Below are 10,205 nucleotides of genomic sequence, written 5' to 3'. Positions count from 1 at the left end.
GGACTAAGGTGCGCCTGACCCAAGCCATGGTATTTTCAATAACCTCATATGCATGCAAAAGCTGGACAGTGAATAAGGAAGACCGTAGAACTGATGCTATTGAGTTACGGTATTGGAGAATATTGAAAGTGCCATGGGCTGCCAAAAGAACCAACAGATCTGTGTTGGAAGAAGTGGAGCCAGCATGCTCCTTGGAGGCCAGGAAGGCCACACTTCATCTCTCATACTTCAGACATATTGTCAGGAGGGACCAGTCCCTGGAGAAGGATATCATGTTTGGGTAGGTTGGAGGGTCAGAGAAAAAAAGGAAGACTCCTAGCAAGATGGATTGGACAAGTGGCAGCATCAATGGGCTAAAGCGTGGCAACGATAGTGACGATGGCCCAGTATCGGTTCTGCTGTGCATAAGGTCGCTATGAGTCCCTACTGACTCGATGGCACCTAACAACAATAACTTTCACTTAGCATAATGTCCTCCGGGTTTATCCACATTATGAGATGTTTCACAGGTTCATCATTAGTTATTCTTCAACATTGCTTAGTATTTCATTGTATGTATCAAAGATGCTTTAACCGTTCTTCTGTGGATCCGCATTTAGTCTGTCTCCATCCTTTTGCTATTTTGAATAGTGAACATGGGTGTACATATATCCATGTTACAGCTCTTATTTCTTAAAGATATATACGAAGTAGAGGGAGTCACACATTTCTATTTCCAACTTTTTGAGAAATCACCATACCATTTTTCAACACTGGTTGCACCATTTTACAGTCCCATTAGCAAAATAGGAGGGTCCTTGTCTCTGCACATCCTCGCCAGAATAGCTTGTTTTCAGAGTTGGAAGCCAAGCGCTGAGGTTGGAAGAGCAGCACACCAGCTTTTAGATATATACCTCTGGACACTTACCTTTTAAGTGAGAGAAAAAAATCTTTTTTGTTAAAAAAGTGGTATTTGAAAGCCCAGCAGATGCCAAAGATGTGGCCAGAGATTTGAATGGAAAGTCTTTGGATGGAAAAGCTATCAAGATGGAACAAGTCAACCAACATCTGAAAGTGGCAGGCGTGGACCCCCACCACCTTCAAGAAGCAGAGGCCCACCTAAAGGCCTTAAAGGTGGAAGAGTAGGCACTGGAGGACCCAGGTGACCCCCTTCACATGGGGGACACATGGATGGTGGCTATTCCATGAATTTTAACATGAGTTCTTCCAGGGGACTACTTCCAACCTTCACCACAAAGTAGTGGTCCCCCTCCTAAAAGATCAGTCCTTTCAGGACCAGTCCACAGTAGCAGTGGAATGGGAGGCAGAGCCCCTCTATCACGTGGAAGAGATAGTTATGGAGGACTACCAAGAAGGGAACCCTTGCCGTCTTGTAGACATGTGTACCTGTCACCAAGAGATATGGCTATTCCACTAAAGACAGCTATTCAAGCAGCGAATACCCAAATTCTCAAGATTCAAGAGATTATGTACCACCACCAAGAGATTATACATATCGTGATTATGGTCATTTCAGCTCACATGACTATTCATCCAGAGGCTATAGTGATAGAGACGGCTATGGTCATGATCGTGACTATTCAGACCATGCAAGTGGAGGCTCCTACAGAGATTCCTATGAGAGCTATGGTAACTCACGTAGTGCTCCACCTACAAGAGGGCCCCCACCATCTTATGGTGGAAGCAGTCACTATGATGATTATAGCAGCTCACGAGATGGATATGGTGGAAGTTGTGACAGTTACTCAAGCAGCCAAAGTGATCTCTACTCAAGTGGTCGTAATCAGGTAGGCAGATAAGAGGGCTTCACCCATCTATGGTAAGGTATCACCCTCCTCCATGTGATTCCTGCAGCAGTTCAAGCCGCGGAGCACCAAGAGGTGGTGGCCATGGAGGAAGCCAATCTGATAGCAGAGGAGGCAGAAGCAGAGACTACAAACAAACAAAACTTTGGATCAAAATCCCTGTTCAAGGAAACAAACAAAAAGTGGAACCTATTCTGTCATAACCACCCAAGGACTCTTAATAGGAAAAGTTGTGTTACTTTTAAAAAATTTCTTGTTAAGTATTTCTTCATAATTTTTATGTTTCTTGTGAGGCAAAAGCAAAATCTGTTTAATTTTGTTTGATTTTATGACACTGCTTTCAATAAGCAAATGTTAAATGTGTAAGACTTGACTTGTGTACTAGTGTTGTAATTCTCTTAAGTGTCCCTGAAGGCCACTTTCTACTTAATTCTTCCCAGTAAATGAGGCAAGCAATACTAAGATTTTCCACAAACATCTAACCGTCTAAAATGGGGAGATGACTCATTCTGCCTATATAAACAAGCTAGATAGATATGAGAAGGGTGGTTGGGCTTGCTACTCATAGATTTCAGGGTGTCTTCAATCTGAAATCTCAGTGTTCTCTGAGATCAATGTTTAAGTAAGGAAGTGCTATTCACACAGTAAACCCAAAATAAAAGGATAACTCTGGCCATATATAGCCTTTCTCACATTTCCTTGGGAGTCTGCAAGAGCCTCCCCTTTTCCCCGACCCCATTAAGACCACGTAAGTGTGTGTTAACTTTGTTGTTCCGACTCACAGTGACCCTGTACAGGGTTTCCGAGGAGGAGCTGGTGGGTTTGCACAGACGAGCTTGTGGTTCGCAGTCTAGTGCTTATCCTGTAGCAGTCCAGTGCTTATCCAAACACAAAGAGTTTGGCCAAAACCAAAAAAAAAAAAAGTCACTGGTTTTTGGGGTTTTAGTTGCATGCAGCTGATACACATCAGTGGTTGGGATATTATACTTTTATTAGAAACTGCAAATGAGAAATTATTTCAACACCTGAAGACCAAACTAACACAGAGGATTCCACAGGACCATGAGTCTGAGGCATTCTGGAGAGGGTTTTCTGCAAGGTATATCCCTTCCGTGCCATGGCAACATCATTCTTCTTTAAAAAAGTCACTGGACAGAAATCATTCCCGCCGTCACCTATATAAACAACCTGTGTATAATTCACTCCCTGTTGTAGCTGACTATCTACAAACTCTACCAGAACCACCTTTTTGCAGAGATTCTTTGGGCACCGAGTACAAGAATGAGTGTGGTAATTTTCCACAGTGAGATGACCATTGTGATCGAAGGCTGCTGGATTTGTAAACACTTTATCAAACACATCGTGAAAATTGGCAGCTTTTAAAACCCAATCTATAAAGACTGAATTTGAATCTGAAATAATGATACAATCAAATCGATCCCGATTCTTTCTGACAAAGTTTAAAAGTTCCACCATTCCTGGAGTGAAGGGCATTGATGTCACTACTCTTTTCATGTCATCTTCTCGGACACCTTTGTCTCCCAAATACCTAAAGACTCTACCCATAAATTCTGTCCAAAAGCCTTTCTGGTAAGAATCTTGCAGCTCAATCGGAAGCTTTTTCTCTGGAGCACACTGGACAATCCGGGTGTCACTGTTGTCATCTAAGACTGTATTGTCAAAGTCAAAAACCAGCAAAATTTTCATGGTTCCAGAAACAGATGCAAATTACCCTGAAAAAAAAAAAAAAGATTATTTCCTAAACAAACTGTTTCACACATTCAGTTTCTATACTTATTTAACAAATAATAAACCATCTACTGAGACAAAGGATGCATAAACACAAGTTTAAATAACTAAACATTTTAATACCACTATATAAGTACTGCGGAGTCCTGGTGTGGTGCTATGGGTTATTGCACTGGGCTGCAAAGTTGGTTTGAACCGCATGGTCAGCAGTTCAAGCTCACCAGCCGCTCCTCAGAAACCCTATACAGGGTTGCTATGGGTCGGAACTGACTCGACTGTACTTAACAACAACATATACATACTGTAGAGTCCTGGTGTGGGTTAATGCGCTGGACTGCAAGATCATTTTAAACTGCAAGGTTGGTCATTCAAGCTCACCAGTTGCTTGTTGGAAACTCTATACAGGGTGGATATGGGTTGGAACAGACTTGTAAGCACTCAACAACATTTAAGTACTAGGCGTCCTGGCATGGCACTGTAGGATAATTATGCATCCACTAGATGGTTTGAAAGGAGCTCTGGTAGTGTAGTGGTTATGAATCGGGCTGATAACGTCAGGGACGGCAGTTTAAAACTACCAGCTGTTCTGCAGGAGAAAAATGAGGATTTCTGCTCCTGTAAAGATATACAGCCTCAGAAACCCTGTGCAGGGTTGTTATGCGTTAGAACCAACTCCACGGCACATAACCAACACCACCACCATGATGGTTTGAACTGCAAGGTCGGCGGTTTAAGCCCACCAGACACTCCTTGGAAACCCTATACAGGGTTGCTGAGTCAGAACTGACTTAATGTCACTTAAAAACATGTGACTACTATGAAGCAAAATTTATATTTGAGTATTATAAGTGAATGGGAAATAGTATCTAAAAAGGACACTCATAGTATTATTTTGGGGATGCCTCAGTACTGTAAATGAAACTATATAACTATCCAGAGAAAAAAGTAACTAAACATACTTATCTATTCACTTATAGTCTTATTTATCTTTAAAGCACCCATCACAATCATATTTACCAGTTAAAAATATTTATAATAATTCTCATGTTAAATAACAGGTCATGTGTAATATAAATTATCTGTATACTAACCAAAAACTCTAACCAAAAATATTAAATGAAATGTTTCAAATATAATTTTTGAAAAGATCTTTAACTTGCAGAGGACCCTAGGACCATCAAGAGGGAAGAGCATGAGTGGTATGAGGGACCCTAACCAGAAAAGCAGCGACAACAGAGAGGGCAGCAGAGGCAATGGCATAAAAAGACAAAGCAGCAAAGTACTGAGGCCCATGGACTGAGAAAGGCAGTGTGCTTGTGGGCAGGAGGCTGGCTTGGAAAATGTGCCCTTTGGACATTTAGATGAATATATATTTTCTTTTTAAGTTTTATTGTGAATATGTATTTCCAATATGGTACACTGTTATTAAGTGCCTTCGACTCTGTTCTGACCTATACCAACCCTGTATATGGTTCCCAAGGAGCAGCTGGTGAGCTTGAACTGCCGATCTTCTGGTTCAAACCGACTTTGCAGTCCAGCTCATTAACCCATAGTACCACACCAGGACTCTTCAATGTGGTATATGTACATCAAAAACAACAAAAAAGGTAATAGAGGTAAATACCATTAGCTGAAGGTTCATGGAGGGGATTGTAATCATTGCAATGATTTGTTGAATGTAAAACTCATGAGCTACCCTGTAAACCTTCACTCACTCAATTCACAATAAAAACTTTAAAACAAAACAGAAAGACCAAAGGGACAGAATTTTCCCCAAGGCAGAACTCAGAAGGCAAGAAGAGGCAGGAAGGAAGACAAATGTAAACAGGGAATCCAGAGGGAACTGGCAAGTGCTATTACATTGAGGGGGTTGCACTAATGTTACAAAACAAACTGTATAACTTGTTGAACGAAAAACTGTCATGCTCTGTTTTCACCCACACCACAATAAATAAGTAAAAAAAAAGATGTTTAACTTGAAAATAATTTATAAATGCTAATACCATATGAAATGTTACAACTAAAAGAATCCTTGAAAAAAATTATGAAATTCTAATCAAATTACTTGAACTAAAGATCCATTCAATTCTTTCAGATTTTATGTTTAGCCCTAAATGCTGAGTCAGTTATACCTGAGTGATCACACTGCTTATGATGTGAGTTACTTAAATATGTTTACATTAGAAGACCTATCTCTAAAAAAAAATGTATAAATGGCAATAAGCACACAAAAGATGCTGAAAATAATTAAGAAAATGCAAATCAAAACTATAGTGAGATGCAACTTCATACCCACGAAGATGGCTATTATCAGAAATGCGGAAAACAACAAGTGGTGGTATAGTGAAACTGGAGCCATCATGCACTGCTGCTGGACTCTAAAATGGTACCACCATGGCCAAAAACAGTTCGGCAGTTCCTCAAAAAGTTAAACATAACATTACCATACAGGCTTAGCACTTATATGCCTAGGTTGTTGTTATTGTTACTGTTGTTGTTGTGATGTGCCATCAAGTCAATTCCGACTCACAGTGACCCTGTTTCGGGTTTCCAAGGCTTTAAATCTTAATGTTTGCACGAAGTCTCATCTTTTTCCTGCGGAGCAGATGGCAGGTTCAAACCGCAGATCTTAGGACTCGCAGTCAAGTACTTACTGTCTGAATTTATCGCACTCCTAGGGATACACCCCCAAAACTTGAAAGCAGGAAGTCAAGACAAATGCTTGTACATCAATTCTCATTACATTATTATTCACAATAGTCAAAATGTAGAAACAAACCCAAGTGTTCATCAACAGATGAATGGCTAACTAATATGTGCAACAGCCATACCATGGAACATTATAGAAATGAAGCCATAAGAAAATGAAGTCAAAAAAGAACTGAAGTTCTGATACATGCTACAACATGGATGAGCCTTGAAATATTAGGCTAAGTGAAGTAAATCAAACACAAAAATTGTATGATCCCATTTATATGAAATACCTAGAATAGGCTAATGCGTAAAGACAGCAGTTTATTGGTGGTTTCCAGGGGCTTGAGATAAGTAGAAATGGGGAGTTACCGCTTAACTGGCATTGCATTTCTATGTAGGATGATTAAAAAATTTTAGAAATAGCAATAATGGTTGCACATCATTATGAACATAATTAATGCCACTGAGTTATATACTTAAAAATGGCTAAAATGGCTTTTTGTCATTGTTGTTATATATATTTTACTACATTAAAAAAAAGAAAGAAAACATGGCATTCAACCACATGTATAAAGGAGGGTGCTTGAAAAGGTTCATGGAAAATTTTCATTATCATTTAATTCCATGGATTTAAAGTTAGAATTCATTTGCTCATAGAAGTAATGTAATAAGCAATAATAAGACATAGTTGAAAATCACATTTGGTATATTTTGAATTAAACATGCATTTTGAGCATTCTGATTGTAAATAATTGACAAATTAAAAGTTTACATGTAACTCATTGTTGGTCAAGCCTAGGTTTACTTAACTACTGAAATTTCTGAACTATTAACCCAAAACAGGAGGATGCATACATCTTAATATTGTTCTACTGCTTTGTACTTTTCTAATTTCAGATTTTTTTCTTAGTCTTTTCTTAAGCGTCAACATTTTTATTTTTCAAGTATGAAAGTGTTAATTTTTGTACAAATAAACAAATAAACCTTTATGAAAAATACTTACCCAAATTAGTGTTTTTAAGACAATCGTATTTTATTTTAGTATAGGACTTAGGTTGGATAATCATAACAGTCTTCAGTTTCAAACATCAGCCTGCAGCTTCTAAGCTACACATCTCATCCTTTATATGCAGGAAACAAAGTATTCAGATTTGGAGAAAAGGAATAGAAACTTCTTGACTCCTAAAATGAAAGTATTTAAAATTTTTATTTTGCTATTACTTTTTACTTTCATCTTACGTCAGAAAAACATCTATTGGCAATGTAGACAACAAAATTTTGGTTAAACAAAAAACATTAAATAATTACAAAACAGATAATGTTATGTGAAAACAAGTTCTTAACCAATGGGCAAAATCTCCTATTACAAGTGTTAAGCTGATCATGTTGAGACTTCTAGATTTCATTTTTGCTTTTTACTTGCTAAATAATGAATACTGCTGCCAGGGGTATTAAAAGTTGGCAAGCAGTCATCCAAATACAATTGGTCTCTATTCACTTGGAACAACAGAGGAATAAGGAGAGTTAAGAATTGAAAGAAGAAATGGAATACATGGTCAACTGCCCCCATGAATAACTGTCTACTTTGCCATGAAGTCAAAACTGGATGATGCCCATTTACCATTTCTGAATATTTTGATCAAAGAGTCTATATAAGAATGCTGATCAAAAGAGGGGAAAATACTGAACAAAATTTTGACTATTCATGGAGTCTAGACTCTGGAGTCAGCAAGGCTAGATGATCCCCTGAAACTACTGTCTTGAGATAATCTTTAAACTTTAAAACTAACCAAAAATATCCCTTTAAATCTTCATTAAACCAAAAATAGCTTAGCTTAATTAGTAAAGAATGTCCACCTTGAGCATTGTGTTCTTCTAAAGGATTGTCTACGTGGGGTTAAACTGACAACAACTCAAGAGATTAGCTAGGAAGCTCAAGGGAGTTTATGCTAATGGTGGAGGAACTATTCAGAAAAAAGGGTAAGAATAGTTGCACAACTGAAAAATGTAATCAGCATCACTGAAAGTCATGTAGAAATTGTTGCATGGGTGTATTGCTGTGTATATTTTCAACAACAACGAATAATTTTTAAAAAATGCAAACTATCACATTCTATTAATACACATTCAGTGATTTAATTCTGTACTTGAATTTAAAAAACGCCATATTAAGAATGTGCACAAACACTGCTATAAAGATGCAAATCTACTTTTGTAACCAATTCATTAAAATTCCAAAAACAGTTATTGTCTCCAAAAGCATGGACATTATAAATTTGTTATGTCTGAATGCGTCTATGTTGTTGTTCTTGTTACGTGCCATCGAGTCGATTCCTACCCATAGCCAACCTGCATAAGGTTTCCAAGAAGCTGGTGAACTTGAACCACCAACCTTGAAGTTCAAATGACTTTGCAGTCTGATGCATTAGCCCACAGTGCCACACCAGGAATGTTTCTATAGTCTTAAAGTCTAGATACCTAAGAATTAGGCATTGGGCAAATAAAAGTATGTATGCTAAAGTCATATAATACAGTCAGTAAATGTTAAAATGCTCAGTTTTAAATCAAGAATTCTATATAACAGATTATACAGTTTAATCTTATTTTTGTTTTTTTAAAAATGGGTGTGTGTACTATTTATTGTAGGATTATGAATGGCTCAATTTGAAGTTATATTTTTTCTATGCTGATTTTATAATAACATTTTTCCCAAGAATAATTTAATTGTATCAGATGTGCATATTCTATCATCTTAAATTCACAACAACAATGAAGAATAGGAAGGTACAGAGAAACAAATAGCTAACTAGATAAATTTGGCTGCGAGGATCTTTATAGTAAGAGTTAGAACTGACCTTCAAAGTCAAATGACACCTGGCCATCATGCAAAAGGCAAAAAATTAGCATCAAAGCTTAGGATCTTAGAGAGTCAAAACTTTTTTTTCATAATCATAAAACTTCAAAGTTTTTGTTGGGAGACAATTCTTCATGGGTCTCTCATGGTTCTGCATGTCTTATAAACAAGGAATTGACTGCCCTTTGTCCTCAACTATTAACCCAAAGATGTTTGCATAGTGAACAGCCTTGAAAGGTGTAATTACTGTTTATTATAATAAAGATTCAAGTCCCTAAACTAAGGGTTCTTTGCCTGTAGGAAGCAGAGATGCAGATTACATGTTGCCCTCTAGGCGTCACCCTGTGGGAACTGGGACTTGGGCATTGGCACAAAATTGCTGATACTCTGGCAACTGCTTCTGTCATGGGTAATTCCTCTGTGACCCAGGAATCTTGTGTCTACTGACAGCATCTATGAAACCTATTAACCTCCAAGAAAGGTAAAGTTTTTCACCCTTGCTATTTCCTGATGCTTCTAAAACTGCACCAGTGTTATATACACACAAAATACTTTGTCTAGTTGTTGTTATGTGCTGTGGAGTTGGTGCCGACTCATAGCAACCCTGCACAGGGTTTTCAAGGCTGTACATCTTTACAGGAGCAGAAAGCCTCATCTTTCTTTCGCAGAACAGCTGGTAGTTTCGAACTGCCGACCCTGAGGTTAGCAGCCCGATTCGTAACCACTACGCTACCAGAGTTCCTTACTTTCTGTATACTGGTAGTTTATTAACCCTTTCACACTTACTAGCATCATTATAGCAGGGCATCTTATAGAAAACCTAAGGAAAAATAGGACAACTATATGATACAATTTTAGTTATTAAAAACCTTGTTGTTGTTGTTAAGTGCAGTCGAGTCGATTCTGACTCATACCAACCCTAGATAGGGTTTCCGAGGAGCGACTGGTGCGCTTGAACCACAGACCTTGTGGGTCCAAATGCACAGTCCAGCGCATTAACCTGCAGAGCCACACCAGGACTCCCTTTCGTTTTGAGTGATTCAATTTGGTGCTTAATGTGTATGCGTTGAATCCAAGTAGTTTTTAATGGAACCACATTTACA

At 38.2% G+C, this 10,205-nt stretch overlaps 1 protein-coding gene and 1 pseudogene across 1 annotated transcript; one reads left to right on the top strand and one right to left on the bottom strand.

Moving 5' to 3' along the window:
• The first annotated feature begins 1,296 nt into the window (after positions 1–1,296).
• LOC102820789 lies at positions 1,297–2,008 on the top strand (annotated as a pseudogene).
• A 775-nt stretch (positions 2,009–2,783) lies between these two features.
• PHOSPHO2 (phosphatase, orphan 2) lies at positions 2,784–3,535 on the bottom strand. The gene has a single exon (XM_006867025.1). The coding sequence runs from the start codon at positions 3,510–3,512 to the stop codon at positions 2,787–2,789; it is 726 nt and encodes a 241-aa protein (XP_006867087.1). The 5' UTR covers positions 3,513–3,535; the 3' UTR covers positions 2,784–2,786.
• Between the last annotated feature and the right edge of the window lie 6,670 nt (positions 3,536–10,205).

The sequence above is a fragment of the Chrysochloris asiatica genome, unplaced genomic scaffold (genome assembly GCF_000296735.1).
Source record: "Chrysochloris asiatica unplaced genomic scaffold, ChrAsi1.0 scaffold00099, whole genome shotgun sequence".
In the NCBI taxonomy this organism is placed as follows: Eukaryota; Metazoa; Chordata; class Mammalia; order Afrosoricida; family Chrysochloridae; genus Chrysochloris; species Chrysochloris asiatica.
This window is presented reverse-complemented; position numbering and strand designations above follow the sequence as displayed.